This window comes from Pteropus alecto, unplaced genomic scaffold, assembly GCF_000325575.1.
Source record: "Pteropus alecto unplaced genomic scaffold, ASM32557v1 scaffold86, whole genome shotgun sequence".
In the NCBI taxonomy this organism is placed as follows: Eukaryota; Metazoa; Chordata; class Mammalia; order Chiroptera; family Pteropodidae; genus Pteropus; species Pteropus alecto.
In genome coordinates, this window is record NW_006442109.1 from 28,231,653 (window position 1) to 28,252,911 (window position 21,259).

Here is a 21,259-nt window from a genome sequence, read left to right on the forward strand (position 1 = left end):
TAAGCTATTCATTAGCATTCCAACTAATACCTCACATGTATATGACACCAAAGTGCTTTCACATAAATTATCTCATTTGATGTGATCTTCAAAACAAGCATGTGAGGTAGGCAAGGACCATTAGCTCCATTTTATAGATGAGAAGATGAAGACTGAAAGAGTTTAATTGATTTGCCCGGCATAAAGTGGCTAGTAAACGCAGAGCACCTGCCCAAACCTAAATTTTCTACTCTTTCAGAGCTTTTTCCATGACCCACACTTCAGGAGCAATTAGGCCAATAAGAGACAGGTCTTTGGGCTCCAAAGGGCCTCATGTCTCCAGCTGTGACCCAGAGATTTGACTCTGAGTAAAGCTGCCGAGCCCAGGTAACCCTGGCAGGTATTAAGCCGATCTGGATAGTCTGAGGAAGTGCGTTAAAATTTGCCTTAAAACCACAGCAGAATTTCCATCTCAACTGAGGCAGTATTTAAAATGTCCTCCATTTGCATAGCTGCTTCCCTATTTTTGTGTTCCTGAGCACTGTTATTTAGTTAATGTTATTTTTCTTTAAATCAGTTTACTTTTAATTAATATAAATTTGTTTATAAAGGAAACCAGTGCATTAAGGGGAAAAAGAAATGAATGAGATGTAGGAAGTTCTACAGCCTGGGAGAGGGCAGAAGCTGGGCAGAGAGAGCAGCTTTGGGGCTGGGGACCCAGGTCTCCAGGGGTTGAAGGCTACAGCAGGCAGTGGGGAGAGTGAGAGGCAGCCAGACCCAGGGTATCTGACAAACCTGAGGAGTGGGAATCTCTAACCTGAGAGAAGAAGATGGGCAAGAATTTTATAGTCTGAGCCTGATAAAGGAGTGCTTAGGGTATGGGTGGGAGAGAGGAGGCAGGGCCTGAGTGAAGGGGGCATCTGATGATGAGTAGGAGGAATGGGAGGAGGATGGCCATAGACTGGGCTCCAGGCAAGTAGCTGGCTTGGGGAAGTGGGCTGAGAAGGAGGGCAGGACAGGGGTTGAGGCCCAGGAGGGTGTTTTTGGAGGGCTAAAGGAAGGGGGTTCCTAGAGGTGAGAACCCGAGGGATGGAAGGAGCTGAAGAGTGACTTCAGAGATGGGCTGAGGTTCCAGATCCCAAAGGGTACATAGGGGAGACGTTTGGAGAGAAGCAGGCCAGGCCCTGTGCGTAGTTCCGGTTGGTCCAGGCTGCATAGATCACTGCCCTGAGTCTGGACCATGGACCATGGTTAGCAGCCTAAGAGAGATGTTGGTATGAGGTCCGGGTTCCCTCAGGTTCATCTTGGTACCACCAACAGGCCCACATTTGGAGAGTGTTGAGCTGAGGGTGTTGGTCTGTGGGGTAGATGGTACTGAGACTTAGGAGCTATCCATCCTTTCTACAGTGTAGCATGTAGAGATTTCTCTGTAGTGCTGTCGCAGTGTGGGGCACAGGCTGTAAGGAATGAAAGTGCCCAATCTTTTAGGCAGAGAAGATTTCTAGATAAATGCCCAGAGCTCTGTGGTTTATTTCCTGCCTGTGACATCAGGCAGTCACATAACCTCTAGTGTCTGGCTAGTGCAAGGACAGAGAGATGTCTGCCTCCCCTAGGCTCTGGGAAAAATTACTGCCAGATAGTGATTACTGTCTGTTCCCATTCCTGGAACCTGGCCTTTCTAGCTGATTCACCAGGGTGGTTTGTTCATTCAGTACCTGTTGTCACACAGAGTGGTCTTCCTATGTGTCCTCTGTATCCGAGTCCCATCTATGAATCTGGCTTTTGAGAACTGGGCCTAATTACTTGTACCCTTACTTACCTGGCTTCAAGTTTTATCATAAGAAAAGACAGCAGCCTTTAAAAAATAGTGATCTGTTCTTTATAGGGTACTTTTCTTCTATGTTAATGATGGCTATTTTATATTTTTTGGACCGCTTAGTGCCTTGAATTTTTGAGGTGAGTCGGGAGTTTATTCCTCTCAAGAGATGAGACTGAAGGCAGGTGGGTTGTCAGAGGTCGTGCTCTGTTCATGGCACAAGGCCCATTTCTAAGCCCATTGGAGGTTGTGAGAGACTCAGCTCCCCGCTCCCTCCCCTGATTTAGGCTGCAAGTGGTGGAACCTGTTTCGAAGACTCCGGGAAGTGCTAGGTAGCTTTTAATTCATGACTCATTCTTTCCCTCTGTGATGTGGGCTCTGGGGGTATAATATTCAGTTCCCGCTGTGGTTCTCCTGGCAGTCTGCTATAGTGATTTCTTCCCTTTTCCAGCTTGGTTTCTCAAGAGGAGGTGATGGCAGGTAGAAGGGGAAATTGTGAAATAGTGGTAAGGTCTCCAAAGTTGGGACAGCACCTGCTTCCTTAGTGGGCCTGAACTAATTGATATAGTTGAGGCTTTTTATAATTGTGTTTTGGTTAAGACCAAATGACCATATGCCCCTTTCATTCAATAAGTATTTATTATGTGCCTACTGAGTGCCAGGTGTTGTTCAGTGCACTGTTCTGGGCCCTGGGGATAAGCAAAATTCTATGCCCCCTAAAGTGCATTCTCTTTATTTGTAAGAGGAACCCCCATAATTAGCTATATCTGTATGCTCTCATTTGAGGTATACTTCTAACCAGCTGATCTGTTTTGCCAGAACATACCGGAAAAGAAACTGCAGATTAGAAGCACTTGCAGAGAAGTGCTGGCATCTGGTACAGTGTAGTAAGGCTGACTAGGTAAGAGATAGAAAAACTTTTTATGGAGTAGAATTTAAGATCATCACCACCTAAGTATAGGAAAAGGCTGATTCTTTACCCTCAGTAGCACCTGAACGTGTTATACTGTTCAGTAGTTTATGTTCTGGATGATGATCCTTAGACATGGAGGACAGATTAAAATCACATAATGCCCTAGGATGGAGAAGGGGAGGGGTTAGGCAGTAAAATTTTAGAAAGACATCAGGAGAAGGACCACACTTCTGCAAACTGGAATCTGAAGTCCTCGTGGAGCTTATGTTCGTTTGAGATCTTTACTGTTCTGAGGCTGGGTCTTGCAGACAGCCTGTCCTCTGAAAAACTAGTCTGGGACCCTGGCTTTGGTTGGGAGGCCTCTCAACTGTCACCTATAGCTCCTCTCTGTTAGGTTCAGGAAATGCATATGAATGATTCCAAGTACCAGGGAGATCAGAGGACTTAGGGGAAACCTAGAGGTAAAGAAGGAAACTGCAAGTGTTAAGACAATGCAATAGCCTGTGGCAGCTTCCTGTGGCGGCTTCAACTTTGCCTAAGGATCCCAGCTCCTGCAGACTCAGTTTCATAGAGAAGCTGCCAACCCCTATGCCTGGAATAGACAGTGCTATCTTATTCCCACATGATTCCACATATGGTCCCTCTGTTTCTTTGTTCTTCTGAAAGTTCCTCTTCCTTCCCAACTGATAAGGGTTAATATCCAAAATACATAAAGAACTCATACAACTCAATAGCAAAAAAACCCAATCTGATTAAAAAAATTCATAATTAGAAAAATATTGTTGTATCTTTTTGGCCAGAATCCGGCCTCTTGTGCTGCTCATAAGGTAGGATTATTTGATAATAAACAATATTAATACTGGAAGCTTTTTCAAAGGTCTGCTTTAGGAGAGTTGTGTTTACATGAGAAATTCTTCAGGCAGCAGTCACTCCAGGAGACTGGGCAAAGCTGGGAATCTGGTTTGTAACACAAAAGACCAAACTGGTTCAAAGTCAAAACTGGCCTTCTAGGCTAAAACCCAGGAATGGGCCCTGCCCAGAGCAGGCTTAGCAGCTAAAGATAGTAATAACTAGTTAATCAGGACAGACACACTTGACCAACATTCTTAGGCCAGCTGAGTTTTGGTTCATGGCCCCTGTGGAAGATCTACCCATGTCCTCTACCCTTTGAATGAGAGTATATCAGAGTCTCTGGGGGCTAACCAATGAATGAATTTTAGAATTTTAGAATTGCTAGGTCTTGAAACCAGCCTTGTTCACCTCAAGAATTCAAATTGGGCTGACCTGGGCCCACTGTGGACCCGCATCCATCCCTGGAGTTACTGTCAGGTTGGTTTGGCATCATACTGGGAGTGGATAAGCGAGAAGTTTGGAACTTACATTGAGTACTTTGTTTTTGACAGCTACTTCACATGGATCATTTAATCCTCATAACACTCCTCACTTTGTAGTTGAAGAACCTAAAGCTGAGTGAAATTCAGTAATTTGCCCAAGGTCATGCTAATTGTATGTGGAAGATTCAAAATTTGAAAATACATCTGTTAGACTCCAGAGCTGCCTTTCTTTCTGTGACCTATGCTTCCTCCTAGCTTAGAACAGTAAAAATAAGCTAAACATTCATACATAATTGACATATAACATTTGTTTCAGGTGTACAACCTAATGATTCCATATATGTATATACTTCAAAACGATCACCGCAATAAGTGTAAACATCCATCACCAACATAGTTACAGAATATTTTTTCTTGGGATGAGAACTTTTAAGATCTACTTTCTTAGCAACTTTCAAAAATACAATATAGTATTATTTACTCTAGTCACCATAGTGCACATTACTTATTTATTTTATAATTGAAAGTTTGTACCTTTTGACCCCTTTCGTCTATTTTGTCCTCCCCTCGCCCCCCCACCCCTGCCTCTGGCAACCACCAGTCTGTTCTGTGTATCTGAGAGTTCAGATTTTTTGTTTGTTTGTTTGTTTGTTTTTAGATTCCACATATAAGTGAAATCATATGGTATTTGTCCTTTTCTGTCTGACTTATTTTACTTAGCACAACACCCTCAGGGGCCATCTGTGTTGTCACATATGGCAAGATTTTCTTTTTTATGGCTCAGTAACATCCCATTGTGTCCATACACACACTACATTTTCTTTATCCATTCATTCATCATGAATACTAAGGTTATTTCCATGTCTTGGCTATTGTGAATAATATTGCAGTGAACATGGGAGTGCATGTATCTTTGAAATTAGTGTTTTCATTTCTTCCAGAAATGTACCCAGAAGTGAAATTACTGGATCCTATGGTAGTTCTATTTTTAATTTTTTGAGGAACCTCTGTACTGTTTTCCATAGTGGCTCTACCAATTTACATTCCCACCAACAGTGCACGAGGGTCCCCTTTTCTCCACATATTTGCCAATACTTTTTATTTCTTGTCTTTTTTATAATAGCTATTCCAACAGTTGTGTGGTTTTGATTGGCATTTCCATGATTAGTGATGTGAGCACCTTTTCATGTACCTGTTGGCCTTATGTATGTCTTCTTTGGAAAAATGTCTCTTCAGATCCTCTGCCCATTTTTTAATCAGATTTGGTTTTTTTGCTATTGAGTTGTATGAGTTCTTTATATATTTTGGATATTAACCCTTATCAGATATATGATTTGCAAATATTTCCTCTCATTCTATAGGTCGACTTTTCCTTTTGTTGGTTTCCTTTGCTGTGCAGAGCTTTTTAGTTTGATGTAGTCCCATTTATTTATTTTTGCTTTTGTCCTTTGTTTTTGGCATCAAATTCAAACCATCGTTGTCAAGACCAATGTGAAGGAACTTACCACCTGTTTCCTTCTAGTTTTATGGTTTCTGGTCTTACCTTCAAGACTTTAACCCATTTTGAGTTGATTTTTGTATATGGTGTAAAACAATTTTAATTCTTCCAATCCATGAGCATGGAATATCTTTCCATTTATTTGTATCTTCTTCAATTTCTTTCATCAGTATCTTATAGTTTTCAGTATACAGGTCTTTTACTTCTTTGGTTAAATTTATTCCTATGTATTTTATTCTTTTTGATGCAGTTGTAAATGGGATTGTTTTTTTTTCTCTTTTTAAAACATTTTTTTAAGTTCCTCCCCCCCACACACACTTCCACCTCTGACCCACTGATGTTGCCGTCTCCCCTTAAGAGCTGGATCTTTAAAGGTGGGGTGTCTCCTCCCATGCGCTTGCAGCGCACGCCCAAGGCCTGGCACATCCGGGGCCTGGGACACCCAGGGGCCCTGGCACATCCAGGGCCTAGCGTACCTGGGGCCTGGTACACCCAGGGTATGGGCCGTGGCTCTGCTGGGGCTCGAACCCAAAACCTTCTGCGTGTAAAGCAGACGTGCTAACCACTACTCTTTGGAACTACCCCTGGGATTGTTTTCTTAATTTCTCTTTCCGATAGTTTTTATTAGTATATAGAAATACAACTGATTTTTGTATATTGATTTTGTAACTTCAACTTGACTTGAATTCATTTATTAGTTCTCATAGTGTTTTGGTGAAGTCTTTAGGGTTTTCTATATATAATATGTCATATGCAAATAGTGACACATTTACTTCTTCCTTTCTGACTTGGATGCCTTTTATCTCTTTTTTCTTTTCTTATTTTTTTTTTCTTTGCTTAGTTGCTCTGGCTAGGACTTCTAATACTATGTCAAATAAAAGTAGTGAGAGTGAGGCATCCTTTTCTTGTTCATGGTCTTAGAAGAAAAGTGAAGAGCTTGCCACACAATAAGCATTATGTAAGTGCTAGCTACAATTTTTGTTGTTGTTTTGGAATTAAGTTATTTCTAAATTTTTCTCTATTATAAATAATGCTATAAATGAACATCAGTGTTTGTAAATATTGTATCAATTTCTAAATATTTCTTTAGGACAGACTTTTAGAAGAGACCTTGCAGGATCAAAGGGTCTGCACTCTTCAGAGCCTCCTAATATGTAAGACAGCTTTCCAAAATTATCATGTCAATTTACATACTCCCTATAAAGCCACCAACATTGAATATCATCTTTTTTTTCTACTCGTTGTCAATTGATAGGTAGAAAATGACTTAATTTTTGTGTGAGGTTAAATATTTTTTATGTTATTAGCCTTTTTTATTCTATGAATTGCCTCTTCATGTTCTTTTTATATTCTCTTTTTTTGACATTCAATATTTTCTTTTTCTATTCCCTTGTAGTTTATCTTTATCTTATTTTTTTCTGTATGAGTTATTTATATAGTAAGGATTCGATGTTTGTCATATTTCATAGATACTTTCCTTTGTTTTCATTTCCCCATTTGTCTATGATTTTGACTTACAGAAATTTACATTTTTTACCTTGCAAATCCATTCAATTTGTGCATGTGCGTGTGTGTGTGCGTGTGTGTGTGATTTTTTTTCCATTTTAATGCTTACAAATTTTTTCCCATCCTAAAAGCAGATTAATGATCACATCATTTTATTTCTTTTAGATTTAAAATTTTTTTTATAATTAGCTTTTTATATATCTCAAATTATTTTAATATATGGTTAAGATGAGAATCTAACTTCTTTTCATTTAGTGTAATAAATTATAATACCTTTTCTCATACCTTGAACTTTTATACTTAACTACGGTTTGTTTCTTGGCCAGGCTTATGTTCCATTAACCTTGTCTGATGCTTTTGTGCTTTATAATACACTTTCATAGCAGACAATGTTGAGATTCAAGCTTTTTGGGCTTGGAGACCCCATAGGCTTCCTAAGTTATTCATTCTGGTTCATTACTTTGAACTCAGAAAGTTCTCCTCATCTGGCCCTGCTCGTAAGCACATAGAGCTTTTCCTTCTAATTGTTCTACTCTCTGTTTTATGAATCACACAAACCATATGAATCACATTAACTTTTGTATATTTTCAGTATCATACTTGAGTTAACTTTATCATTCTTTAATCCTTGTTTTCTCCTCTTCTCATCCCAGTTTGTTTTCTTTGCCTATATGCTCTCATTCCCTAGCATTTCTTCATCCCAAGTCCGTGCATTGACAGCTGTTTCTCTGAATCTGTTCTTTGGTTAAAGTTTTTAAATTAACCAAACTATCTTTTGACAAAAACATTTTTATTTCCATGTTTTACTGCAACCATTTCTCTCTTTGCAGGTCCTTTTCTATTCTCATGTCTTTTTCTCATTAAAGCAAAACTTTTAATATTTCTTCTCTAAGCCAGGGCTTAAAGAGAAGTCAGGCTCTTTCATACTCTTTGTCTTGAATGCCCTCTGGTTCTGTTGGAAGAACTACTCACCTTTCAAAACCAGCTCAGATATTGCTTCCTCTGGGAAGCCTTCAGGACTAAATTTAGTCACTCCCTTCTCTGTGTTCCCATTCTATGGATCACTCTTACGGCATCTCATACACTGCAGTGTAATTAAGTGTTTTCCCAGCCATCTTCCTTGCTAAGCAGTCTCCTTCCCCTTTGGTGTCAGGGAAATGACTGATTTTTCTTCGTATCCCTAGCTCCAGCTCAGTCCCTGCATATCCTAGATGCTCCCTCAGCAGACCCAGGATTGAGGGAGATTCGGTGCTGTACTGAAGGGCTTTCAGAGAGTCATCTTCTGCCGTTAGATGTCCCTCCCTGGCCTTGACTTTCTGGCCTCACCTCTCTTCCTGCTAATATCTAGTCGGTACAGGAGACTGGCAGTTTTTTTCCTATAGGATTTAGAAATACAGAATGTTCAGCCCTTTACACTTTTAAAACGTAGTTTGGAAGTTGAAGCCAAGGCCATGCCTTGAGGGAATTGGGGTCCAGGATTCATCAAGCCAATTGAGGCAGTTGTGTTTGGTTGTAAATATTGGGAATGTGGGAGGCTGGAAGTGTAGGGTAAGATGGGGTTCCACCCAGAGGCAGAGTAAAATAACCTAGGTCTAGTTATACTAGTAGCTTCAACTAAAATCTGATGAGACTGTTATAGACATTTGTCAAAATAATACATTTTAGAAAGATAATTGATAATGAAGCAAATTAATATATGTAGATTAATTTCCCATTATTATAGAAATAATTTTTTCAGTTCAATTTTGTTTCCCTATTTAGATAAAACAATTTTCTGATATAGAACATCCAAAATGAATTATGAAACACAAAACAATATTTAATATCATTCCTTTAGAATAAAATCCATAAAATATTCTCTCAAAAAAAAAAGATAAAAGAAAAAAAAGAAAATGAAGAATGTACTACCCCATCCAGCCTGCCTCATGTCCCCTTTATCTTGCTTTCTTACTGTTCCTTCTTGCCCTTCTCTCCCTTCTACTGTCCTTCTTAGATTTACAAAAAAAGAGCCCCATGATACAAAAGAAACCGTCTTCCACAAAATCCCCCAACAAAAACTAATCCTGAGGAAGTTCATTCCAAAGGTTGTGATGTAAGGTGAGGTGATAGAAAACCCCTTCTCCCTACCTCTTCCTCTCACCCATCTCTGAGAGGATGGGGATGGAATTGGAGAGAGAGGTGGGAGAGAGGCAGAACAAAACCTAAAGACTCCTATACTTGTGTTAGGTACTTGTATTAGTTGGAATGGTCAAGGAGGAAAGTTTAGAAGGAAACCTACCATCCAGTTAACGTTCGAACCTTGAAGAGAGGACTGGGAAAACGGGGAAAGAACATGAACTTTTTTTGCTTTCTCTTTATACACTTTTTGTATTGTTTTACTTACTGAAAAAAACAAAGGACCCTAAAATACAAAGAATATATAATAAGGCTTGATTTAAAACAAAAAGGAAATGAAGCCTGGGGCACAATGGAGGAAGCAAAAGAGAGAAAGGGAGAAAAGACAAATGACAAGGGTACTAAAGAGTAAAGATATTTCAAATGTAAGACTGTATGTAAAACTATCACTTCCCCTTCCCTTAGTATTATTTCTTGGTAGTGAAAACATCTAAATTTTGTCATTGTTGTTGTTGTTATTTTTTAATAGTGAGAACCTTGGTTGGGGTGGGAACCAGGTGAGAATAGCTGGGCATTTGAGAAGGTGAGAGGCCAGGGAGGCATATGTATAACACTGTTGCTGCTAAAGACCTGCCCTGCCTGCTCAGCCAGGAGAGCCAGGTGGACGGGGTTACCGTGGCTGGTGAAGGTGTGGTGCTGGCCGTGGCCCAGCAGGTGGCAGCACAGCCCACTAGTCCAGGCGGCTGCGCACCTTCTTGGCGGTGGAGATGGAGGCACCTCCTTGCAACCCTACCCTGGGCCCTTATTTAGCATACTTTAGTTTTATTGGTTCACACCGAAAAGCGGAAGTTCTGCATCCAAAGGCTCCTCCTCCTAGGAGGTTTGAGCAGCTGGTAAGGTATGCAGGTAGAAGGGAGGGCAAGGCCTCAGGAAGCAGAGGATAGATTCTGGGATTTTGTGCCCTGCCTTCCCTTAAAACAACTGAGTGGATAATATATGAAAGAGAATCTTGGTAGCTATTTATTTTTACTAACATAAGAAGTACTACTTTTTTTTCTTTTCGGTTCAAAGATATGCAAAGATAAAAACTAAAAATGGACCATAACCTCTCTACCAAGATGACCTCTTGACAATAAAGAATGATAGGAAAATAAGACTTGTTTAAGGTTTGAAAATTTGAACTACAGAATGGTATAAAATGAGTAGATGTTTTCCTCCCCTCCACTTTCAGCTTCTCTCCAAAGGAAACCACAGAATCTTTTCTTTTTCTTGTGAAGAGGACTTGAAGATCTTTCTCGTCAGCACATACAACTTCTATCGTCATAATTTTTATAATGAGTGTCCCTCATGATGAAGATTTTGGTTGGTTCCTGTTGGGAGCCAATATAAATAGTGGTGCAGTAGGCATCCTTGTTCAAATTCCTAGGAGTGGGTCAAAGGGAAAGTATATTTTAAAATTTGGTGGTGAAATTTTCCTCCAGGAAGGTTGCCCCACTTTACTTGCCCACCAAGAATGTGTGACAGTGCCTGTTTTCATGTGCCTACTGTAGGGAACCTGCCCCTGCTGGGAACCCTTTGACATCCATGGTGTTGAGAGAGTGCTCAGTAGGAAGTAGGCCCAGTCTCTCTGCTGCTGGAGGTGGCAGCGGGCTCCTTCTGTGGCCTTTGCCTCCTGCACTGCAAATCTCAGTGATTGTGAGATGACTATCTCAGTGTGCAAGCCAGCAACCTATCTTTTAGGAATGGGAAGCATTTTCTGGATTTCCCTTGTCACTTTAGCAAAATTTTTCTGTCCGTCTCAAAGTGAGAGAGTGAATGACAATGTCTTCTGACTCTTCTAGGTGAAGAAAGCATATAGGCAGAAGGCCCTTTCCTGCCACCCAGACAAAAATCCGGATAATCCCAGAGCAGGTGAGACTCTCCTAGGCATGTAGAGGAGGCCAGCTCACCTGGGCATGGTGTTTTTCCCACCTCTGCTCCCATGAGAGTGCTGCGGAGTGCTGGCCCACACAACCTGGCTTTGCATGTTAGGGACAGCTGATCAGTTGCTGATGTGCTCACCCTTCCTTGATGGTCTGCCATCTGATGATGTCGGCTTTTCTGCCAGCCTGTGGCTTCTTTAAGGTGATCTTTGGAGGGAGCACACCATCACCACAGCTAACTTGATTTTTCTCTCTCTCCTTATGTTTAGCTGAACTCTTCCACCAGCTTTCTCAGGCCTTGGAGGTACTGACTGACTCTGCCGCTAGGGTAAGCACACCCTCCTCTATCAGAATTGTTTCCCATGGTTATAGACCACTGTGGCGCTTCAGCCTCGGTCCTCCATACTCTGCCAGGCGGCATAGCCCTTGTTGTCCCAGCCTGAAGACCTGGTCTGTGGGCTGCCTCCTGATGGCTCTGGGGCTAGGTGGCAGGGCCAGGAAGGTGACTGGGCCCTGTGCTTGTTTTCTGGCTGACTGTTCCTTGGTGTTCCTTTCTCCTGCCAGGCTGCGTATGACAAGGTCAGGAAAGCCAAGAAGCAAGCAGCAGAAAGGACCCAAAAACTTGATGAGAAAAGGAAGAAAGTGAAGCTTGGTAGGTGACATTGTGGTGCTGGGTAGCCTGTGGTTTCCCTGGGCCATTTTCATGCAGCTCTCTCATCTCTCTTCTTGGAGCTTCAGTTTTAGCAACTCAGAGCCTCTTGGCTCCGGCTCTGGGCAGCCTATTCTCAGGGGTGGCTTCTAAAGGACACTCTCAGGAATAATATCAATGATTAGATTTACTATTAGCTAAGCACTGTGACAAAGATTTTATTTTCTCCTTTAATTATCATAGTGATCCAGGGAGGTAGGTGCTAAGCCCATTTTTTTTGTAGACAAAGAAGCTAAGGCACCACAAGGATGAGAACATGCTGGAGCTGGGATTTAACCCGCACAGTATGAGTAAATCTGTGTTCTTGTTCAGCATGCCATTTAGGTCTTTTCATTCGTCCCACCCTTATTTCTACACAGAGCTTTCACTCTGAGAAGTCCCCTCAGAAGGATCCAATAAGGGCCAGGCATTCTTTTATTTCTGAAATATATTATGTATATTATAACATCTACCCATTTCAAGTGTACAATTCAATGATTTTTAGTAAAATCTGTGTTCTTGTTCAGCATGCCATTTGGGTCTTTTCATTCGTCCCACCCTTATTTCTACACAGAGCTTTCACTCTGAGAAGTCCCCTCAGAAGGATCCAATAAGGGCCAGGCATTCTTTTATTTCCGAAATATATTATGTATGTTATAACATCTACCCATTTCAAGTGTACAATTCAGTGATTTTTAGTAAATTTACTAAATGGTGCAACTATGACTGTAAATCAATTTTAGAACATTTTCATCACCCCAATAAGATTGGTCCAGACATCCTTCACTCAGTTTTCTCCCTTCTTGCCTGTTTGGTATCCATATATTTAGTATGTAAATATACTATCCTAGTACATCCATCTCTCTATCAAAAACAAACAAACAAACAAACAAAAAACCCTGGAGATTTCAGGTAAATAAAGTGCACAGAAAAGAAAGCAGTGAGTCCCAATCCTGAGAGAAGAATTTGTCATAGCAGCATCCTGGCACAGTGCCACAAGCAAGTTTCTCTTGGAAGGTGGGAAGGGCTCCAGGACCTGGGGTGATGTCTTCACACACAATCTGCCATCTCTGTACCTGGGTCTGCAGGGAGGCCTGGTAAATGTGAGTTGGCAGGGAGGTGAAGGAGACAGTGGCAACCTGAGCTCAGTGGTGGGAAAAGCATCAAAGACAAGGTAAGGTCGCAGGTCAGGCTGTGGTGCCAAACCACAGGAACAGAGGCCAGCAGTTCCACCCACTGGCATCCCTGACATATGGCCCTGGGCTGCTGACATAAGCACGTACCCACACCCTGTTCACTGATCAGAGAACCAGCTTGGTCAGTGTGAGCTAACTTAATTCTTCCAGACCCCGGCCACTCAGCTGGAGCCTATACTTCCTCCATGCTGTGACTTTTCTCAATGGAAATTAATTCAGGAACACATGCACATGGAGGGAGGAGGCAGAGTCACTGTATGGTTTCATCTGACTGGGGAAGCAGCCAGAACTGGGTGGGCTGAGGCCATATAGAAGCTTCTTAGATCCGCCATTGGGTCATTCAACCCTTGTGCCTAGACCTGGAAGCCCGGGAGCAGCAGGCCCAGGCTCAGGGCAGTGAGGAAGAAGAGGAGAGCCGGAGCTCAAGGACGCTAGAGCAGGAGGTGAGTGTCTAGGCACACGGGCCTGAGGCCATCTGCAGGAAGTGGAAGAGGGTGAACCTAAGTGACTGTAGTGGCTGGGGAGGGCGTGACCATCCCACCTTCTTCTGTGGGATCTGGGTAATCTGTCCCACCCACAGGTTGCTGAGCCCTAGCTTGCAGGTGGAACCTCCCAGGGACCTTTACAAGGTGAGCCAACCTGGAATTGGATCTGCACAGAATTGTCACCCCCAACCTCCGCTCTGCAGATAGAACGCCTACGAGAAGAAGGTTCCCGGCAGCTAGAGGAACAGCAGAGACTGATCCGGGAGCAGATACGCAAGGAACGGGAACAGAGGTTGAGAGGTAAGAGTCTATCATCCCCACTCACCTCCCACTCTCAGGCAACTCCAGATGCCTAGAGTGGCCATACTGGCTGCTCGGTGGAGACACTGTGGAGGCTTTCACCAGCTGGAACCCTGGGGCATGCCACTCGGACACGTGCCACCTGTCTTCTTCCTACCAGTCCTCTGGGGCCTATTTGCTTTCCCTCTGCCTGGGCTCTTCTGGCCTGGTATGCCTTAGTCCCAAGCACAGCTGCTCTATTTTGGAGCATGTCACTGGGGGGAAAGGCTCTGGGATACTTTGTTTTAGTAGAACTATATGGTCTATACTTCTGCCTCTTGTCCCCGGAAGATGTTCACAGGTCTTCGTTGGCAGAGTGCTAACCATGGTCTTCAGGCAGCTGGGCGGACCACTCCTGGGGGTGGGGGTGAGATTGCCTGTGCCTTCCCCATCACGCTCCTCAGCAGCAGGCAGATACTGCCCTTGGTCAAGAGTGACCTTCAGGCCCTAGGCTGTGTCTCCTTGGGAGAGCTTTCCAGCTCCCTTGTACTCTACCTTGCTAATATCCCCAAACTTTCTAGGAAAGGCAGAAAATCCTGAAGGCAAAGGAACCCCCAAGCTAAAGGTGAGCCTGCGGGATCCATGGATCACCTCACACTACCCCTCTCAGCAAGAATAGATGCTTTCAAGAGTTGTGGTGGGGGACGCTGAACCTCTGGGAGCCAGCACCACTACCCACATCCTTCCATCCTCCCACTGCCCGGGGGTCAGGATGGCCTCTCAGAGCTGGAAGGCTGCTCTTAGCCCTGATGGTTGTGGGAAACACTCCCCAGAAGCCTTCTAGGAAGCATCTTATAGGTCTAGAAACATGGCTGTGGGTTAGTATGCCTCCCTACTTATCCATTTTTCAAGGGGAACACATTTTAGGGGGTGCTTCCTAGATTACTTTTGCTTCGAAGACTAGGAGTATGTCTTCTGAGACTATAAAGCTCAGGTGTGTGTTTAGGCAAAGATCGGTGTTCAGTAGTGATGCCCACTGTTACCTTTTCAGCTAAAATGGAAGTGCAAGAAGGAGGACGAGTTAAAAGGCGGCTACTCCAGAGATGTCCTTCTGCGGCTTTTTCAAAAGGTCTGCCCTGCTCACTTCCTTCTTTCATCTCTGTCCAAACCCCAGCATCTTCATGCCTTCCCTTCCCTTAACACTTCTACCTGCCATTTTTTTTTTTTCCCTGTCTTATAGACCATAGGACAGTCTAGCTTCTCCCAGACCATGGCCGTCCTCTCACTTGTGTTGCCATGTGCCCCCTCCAGCCTGTCTTGCCTTCACTGCTCAGGTCTGCTCTTGCCATCCTTAGAAGCAGAGGGCTTAGCTGAGTGTGTGGGGAGAGAGGAGGTGGGTATCTGGCACAAAAGCCCCATCCTCTTCACCACCTTCAGTCACTGAAGTAGTTAATGCAACTCCCCCATTCTAAGTCTCTAGTCTTTTGCCCAACTCTCCTTTGCTGTCTTTCTGCATTCCTGGAAGAAAATCCTTTCCTTCCCACCTCTGCTCTCCCCTCCCTGGGAACCTAGCAACAAGAAGTTATCCCCCATCTGAGCAGGCCTTGGTGGGCTTCAGGCTTGTCTCTGGCGTGAGCTGTCCCTTCTGTGTCCCCACAGTATGGAGAGGTGCTCAACCTGGTGCTTTCCAGTAAGAAGACAGGCACTGCTGTGGTGGAGTTTGCAACCGTCAAGGCTGCGGTGAGTGCTGCGTGAGGCCTTGGAGAGGCCACTGCTGGCCCTGCTATTTCAGGGTAGGGACCCAGTTCTGTGAGCACCCTGAGCTTAGGCATCTACACTCCCATGGGATCTCTGGGCCAGCTCAGAGCCAAGGTCCCCCAGAGGTCCCCCAACTCCCAGAAGCACAAGCACAGTGGATGAAGGGATGGGTGGGAGAATGCTCTGGGATGGAGAAGAGCACAGACTAACTTGCCTTCCTGCTGCTTAACCCTGCACCCTCCACTCTCCTGTGGGAGCTGCATGCCTCCAGGTTGGGCGCCCCACACTACCTTTCCTCCCTTCCACTCCCCAATCAGAAGGCTTATTGTTTACTCCCGCACACACTGCCTGACAAGAAGGGTCAAAGCTTCAGCACACTGTGTGGGAAGGTTGCTCAGTTTTGCTTGGAGGACGGGAGTACAGGTTCTGGTACTTTCTGTGGGAGTAGAGAGAGCCACTTTATAGCCGATTGTAGTGATGGGGCTAACTGGATGCTGTGTTGGGGCAGGAGCTGGCTGTCCAGAATGAAGTGGGCCTGGTCAATAACCCTCTTAAGATTTCCTGGTTGGAGGGACGGCCCCAGGGCCTGGAGGACCCCAGACACCCAGGACTGTCACAGGTAAGGAGCCAGGCCTCACTCTGCTAGGTCTGCTCAGGGTTTGGGGGACCATTTCCTGTTTGGGTTTTTCTCAGGGCCCTTTTCTTGAAAATTCAGGTCATTGGGAGTGGGATGAGTTTGGCAGGTCGACCCATCAGAGCAGGAGGACTGTGATTCCATGCTGACCTCTTTTCCTCCCTTGAGTGCCAGCAGGTCCCACCTCGCACCTAGGAATCCTTAGACCTTACTTTCCTTCCACGTCCCGATCTCCTCTTGGAGGCCTTCATCACGCAAAGGCATTTTCCAGCCTTTCCTGGCAGTCTGCTTGGTTGTGGTGTGAAGTATTTGGAACTTAGACAACTCAGTGCTGCAGGGAAGGGGCAAAGGACACAGGCAGCTGCCCAACTCGTTTTCCAAGTGTGTCTGTGGCTGCCCCAGATGACCTGCTGTCAAGAGGCAATATCTCTTCCTTAGAAATAACACTGGCTACCTTGCCGACATCAGGGCACTCACTGCCCAGATGCCTGACTCATGGCAAAGCACAGACTTCAGCTGACATGCGCCCAACACTAGCTCTTTGTCCTCACAGCTCCATTAAGGCTTTTGTTTAGCAACACACACACACACACACACACACACACACACACACACGATGGCCCTGGTCACACCTTCCCCCACTTTGGTCAGACAGAGAGCTTTGGGGCCAAGAGCTCTCCCTTCTCTGAAATGGCCTGGGGTCTGTGTGGGAGCCTCATGCTGGTGTATTCAGTCCCTTCTGTGAAGAAAATGCCTCTCCATGAGTCAGCAAGGCCTTTGCTGTCATTGCCTCAGTCATGCCACCCCTGCCATGAGAACAGGTAGCTCTCTCTGGGAGTGTGTCCTGGACCCTGGAAAGAGGAGGAAAAGGAATTGGTCTGAGCTCCTCTCGAGACCCTTCTTTAGAGAGCTCAGTCCCCCACTTTTAAGTCCCAGCATTTCACAGCCCCAGATGACACTCCACAGGCCGTGTCATACAGAACTTTATTCATTATCTCCTGCATCCAGAGGGGATCGCTTCCTCTGGGCACATCCACACAGGAGGAAGACAGAAGCCACAGGTTCGAGCTTTGGAAGCAGTGTGCATCGAAGCTTCTCTCTTCTCCTCTGCCACACTTGGAAAGTCCTGGAGTGTCGGAACCACATGGCCCAGCCATCCTGGGCTTTGGTTTCAAGTCTTTTGGCCAGGCCATAGGGTAGGGCAGTGGTACAGTGTGTGTCCTTGACCCAATGGGCTCAGCCCCAGGTGGGAAGCCCCCATCGGCAAAGGGTTTAGGCAAAGCAGAGCTCCCCAGTCCTGGTGGAGGATTCTTGAGACCAGCTGTGCCTCTTCATGGTAACAGCTACAAGTTTCTTGTCCACCCCCTGGTCAGGTCTTCCGATATTCTCATGAGGGCAGGAAGGAGAGAAATCTGCCACTGTTTTTGCTGCATTTCCCAAGGGCTCCCATCAATAATTCTGGAAACTCCCCAAAAGCAGCCCTTTCAAGCTGTGTCTGTGCCTTCAGTTGGCATTCCCTGGAGCCACTTTCTTCAGGCACCATGGAGTGCTCCAGGCAGCTATATTGGCAGCTTGAGTCTCTCATGCCCCCTTTCCTGTTAATGGTCTGTGTGGCCTTTTTCCTGAGCTATAATCTCTATCTCTACATGGCTCGCTGTTCTTACTCTGCCAGCCCCTCCTTTCCATTGCAAGCCCCTATGCTTCCCCCTTCCCACCATGCCACTGCTGACTCCAGGTCGCGGTCTAGGCCAGCGCTATCCAATAGAACTTTCTCCAGTGAAGTTAATGTCCGCCCTGTACCGTCCAATGTGGTAGCTGTTAGTCATGTGTGACTATTGAGCATTTGAAATGAGGCTAGTGCAGCTGAGGAACTAAATTTTTATTTTACTTAGTTTCAGTTATTTAAATATAAACAGTTACATGTAGCTAGTGGCCACTATATTGGACAAGGTCAGGCCTGTCTCATCCCTCTCCCCTCAGGTTTCCCCACTTTTCTATTCAGCCTAAGTTGGACCACTTTTGCCTAGACTTGTCCTGTAACCTCTCTCTGTTGATAGTGGCTTCAGAGGGGGTTGGAGCAGGGCACCCATCTGATCTGTCCAGTCTGTGTGTCCTTCGCTCCCTGACTCGCACCTTGTGCTGCTGTCCCTCTCTGTTGGCCTCTGCCTGGTCCTTGGGGTTGCAGGCATGACCTCCCTTTCCCAGCCTGGCCAGCTGCCTTCAGGGCTTCTGTTAGCAAGTGCCCCTCACAAATTCCTAGCTTGCCTCTGTGTCTCTTTCCTTCCACTCTGGGGTGATCTGGAGGACTGTTGGGGACCCAGAGGGCAGGCAGGGCCCTGAATTGCTATCCCCACCTTTTTCTTACATGATTGTACCTTCCTTCCCTGGTCCCTAGGCTTCCAGCTCTTGCAGTCACCCTATCTCTACCCACCCTCACCCCATTCAGAAGCTGGGCTCACTGGGAAATTGCTCTCTCAGCATCTGTAGAACTTCCTCAAGAAGCGAAATCCCCAGGTCCACTTTGAAGGAGAAGAAGGGATCACTAAGGTCTGGAGCAGGTGTCCTCTGGAAGGGAGAGGTGTCCAAAAGGTCCTCCTCAGAGTATTCATGGAGGGCGCCCCCCAGGGAGAGCGCCGAGGGCAGAGTAGCCGAGTAGGCAGCGGCGTAGGCAGGTGGGGGCTCCAGGATGTTGGGGCAGCTGGAGCTCTCTCGGTAGAGGCGTGGGGGTTTGGGTGGGGCCAGTAGGGTGGCCCGGGGCTGCTCGTCCCCCCACAGTGGCAGGCGCCGGCCATCCGGCCTCCCTCTCAGCTCCCGGACTACCTCTCGGTTGCTATACTCCTCATGGTCCCCACCAGCTGTACTGGCTTGGCTCAACACACTGCCCTGTCGCCGGAGTCTCCTTGGCCGCCCCAGGCTCAGCCGCTTGAAGAAGGAGGCATTGCGGAAGGAGCCTTTCCGCCAGGTTTCCATGGGACCCAGAGAGCTGGCAGACCAGCCCGGTACCTTGCAAGCCCAGTTTAAGAGTGGCTAGGGACGATCTGGTCCCTGCTGGAGCAGTGAATGACAAGAATTGGGGAGACAACACATGTGGGCTTCCAGCAGATGCCTCCGGCTTTCTGTTCAGCACAGCTCAGGCCAGCATCTTGGATGGAAGAGGAGAGCAGAGTGGTGTGAGTTCCTGGCAACAGAAGTTTCCCAGAGGGACAGGAGTGGCCTGGTTACATGATAGGGCAGTGGAAAAAAACCCCAAGAAGAAGTAGCAGCACTTACTGGAGCTGGAGTGAGGGTGGCTCTGGGGGTGTCAGAGATGGATCTTCTCAGGTGGGCAGGGTGGGTGGGAGTGGTCCATATTCCTTCTCCTGTCCTGGCTCCTCACAGCCCCTAGCTCTCCTTCCCTTCCTGGCCCCTGCACCTCTCTGCTGAGGCTCCCCAACTCTGATTAGTGCCTAGCTGGTTGTGCTGGTGTGTGGTGTGGTGTTTTGTTGTTCTCAGCTGACTCAGTCAGGTGGGAAGCAGGTTTCATGCTCTGAGGTAATTGCAGCATCCGCATGCAGGGATTGGGACAGCTGTGGCCAACACCCCAGGGCACTGGGGAGCTTAAGATTCCTCTGGGGACTCATCTGGGGCAGCCCTGCTTTGTGCATCATCTCTGCTTCCTTTGTCCCCACTGCCCTGGGCCCTAGCAGGTGGTCCTTGCTCCCCAGCACCCAGTGTGTCTGGGAAGGAGTTCAGGGAAGGTGGCAGTTAATTGAAAGGCAGGCTTGTGGAACAATTTGTTGGGAAAGGAAGAGACCTGTTGCTGGTATGGGTGACTCATACCGTGGAGCCTGGTGACAAGCCCTCATTAGCAGAGCCCACAGGTATGGGGGAGAGAAGGAGGCAGAGGGTGTGTTAACAGGGAGCAGCCCCATGCCTATAAAGGGCTAACTCCTCCCAGGGCTGGGCTCAGGGCATGCAAGGCTGACTTGAGTTTTCTCAGCAGAGCAGTATTATCTTGCGGAAGGAAGAATTGCCCTTCCCTTGGCCTGACACAGTCTGGCTGCCCCATTTCCGCATCCTTCCTCAATTGACCAGATGGCCTTGACAGGAGAGAACAGTTGAGTGCCAGGGTCCTGCTGCCTTCTACCCTGTGCTCCAATCCTTCCCCATAGGTTGCCTGGGCCTTACTTTATGTCCCTCATCTGTGGAGGGGGCTGAGCCACATGGAGCCCTGAATTGTCAGCAGTGCTCTGGGCCAATCCTAGGTGGATGGGCTTGGCTGGGAGGGAAACTCTCCTCGGAGTTGCTGCAGCCTGAGAGAAAGGAGGAGGGGTGGGACTGTCAGGAGGAGCAGGGGAATCCGGGCTGAATAATACTCCCTGGTTCTGTATACCCCTTACTCGAAACCAGTTGGCCAGGGCCTGGCATCTTAACTCCAGCCACTCCCTTCTTATTCCCCAGGTCACTGACCACCAAACTTTCTTCCTGACTTATTCTATGACAGTGCACTAGCTTGGCATACCAGAGAACAGGGTTCCACAGATTTGGATGGGCTCGCTTCTGTGCCAAGTCAGGTGGACTTCACACTTCATACAGTCTCGGCTGTGCTGAGGGAGGAAGTGATTTAATTCCCACTGCAGACTTTATCAGGGCTTGTGGTTGGCAGCTCAGGGCTCATGGCACTGTAGAACTGCCTTTCCACCCCACAGCCTTGGCCCATTGAGGTGATTGTTTATTATTCTTTTGATTATTAAAATATAGTACTCTTTAATCCCCCACACTGTGCTGGCAAGATCATAAAAGAAAAGCCACAGGCCGTGCCCTCAGGAACCCTGGTGTGTACTTTTAGGTGGCAAGCTGGCCTCATGCTTGTTTCTCTCTCCTTCTAGAGTGGGGCTAATTGAGGCTGTGTCTAGGGTAGGGCTTCCTTCTGGGTCCTGGGCAAGAGCCAGACCACAGGGAAGATGGGTAGCTGGGATGGGGCAGTGCTCTTGCCTCTGCCTGCCAGACCAGAGTGGATTTCTACACCTCTGACAACTTCACTGGAGACCTGTGAGGAGTGGAAGCTGTGGGGTGGAGGAAACGAGTGTCAAATAATGAAGGAAATGAAGATAGTCAAGGGCCTAGCTAGAGCATGAGGAAGTGATTCACCCGGGA

The 21,259-nt window shown here is 46.3% G+C and overlaps 1 protein-coding gene across 4 annotated transcripts in view; it reads left to right on the forward strand.

The window, feature by feature from the left end:
- The window catches only part of DNAJC17 (DnaJ heat shock protein family (Hsp40) member C17), a 30,789-nt gene that overhangs the window by 9,060 nt on the left and 470 nt on the right, over positions 1–21,259 (forward strand). Inside the window, exons 2-12 of one of the 4 annotated variants that reach the window (XM_015595988.2) lie at positions 11,003–11,072; positions 11,353–11,411; positions 11,648–11,735; positions 13,325–13,410; positions 13,656–13,752; positions 14,313–14,356; positions 14,783–14,860; positions 15,391–15,471; positions 15,998–16,108; positions 17,132–17,319; positions 18,519–18,786. In XM_015595988.2, coding sequence (XP_015451474.1) covers positions 11,003–11,072; positions 11,353–11,411; positions 11,648–11,735; positions 13,325–13,410; positions 13,656–13,752; positions 14,313–14,356; positions 14,783–14,860; positions 15,391–15,471; positions 15,998–16,108; positions 17,132–17,319; positions 18,519–18,648 — 1,032 coding nt within the window. In that variant the 3' untranslated portion in view covers positions 18,649–18,786. Of the gene's footprint in view, positions 1–11,002; positions 11,073–11,352; positions 11,412–11,647; positions 11,736–13,324; positions 13,411–13,655; positions 13,753–14,312; positions 14,357–14,782; positions 14,861–14,971; positions 15,312–15,390; positions 15,472–15,997; positions 16,109–17,131; positions 17,320–18,518; positions 19,294–21,259 lie in introns of those variants that run through there. The other 3 variants (XR_003042657.1, XM_006920482.3, XM_025038780.1) reach the window with 3 other exon arrangements.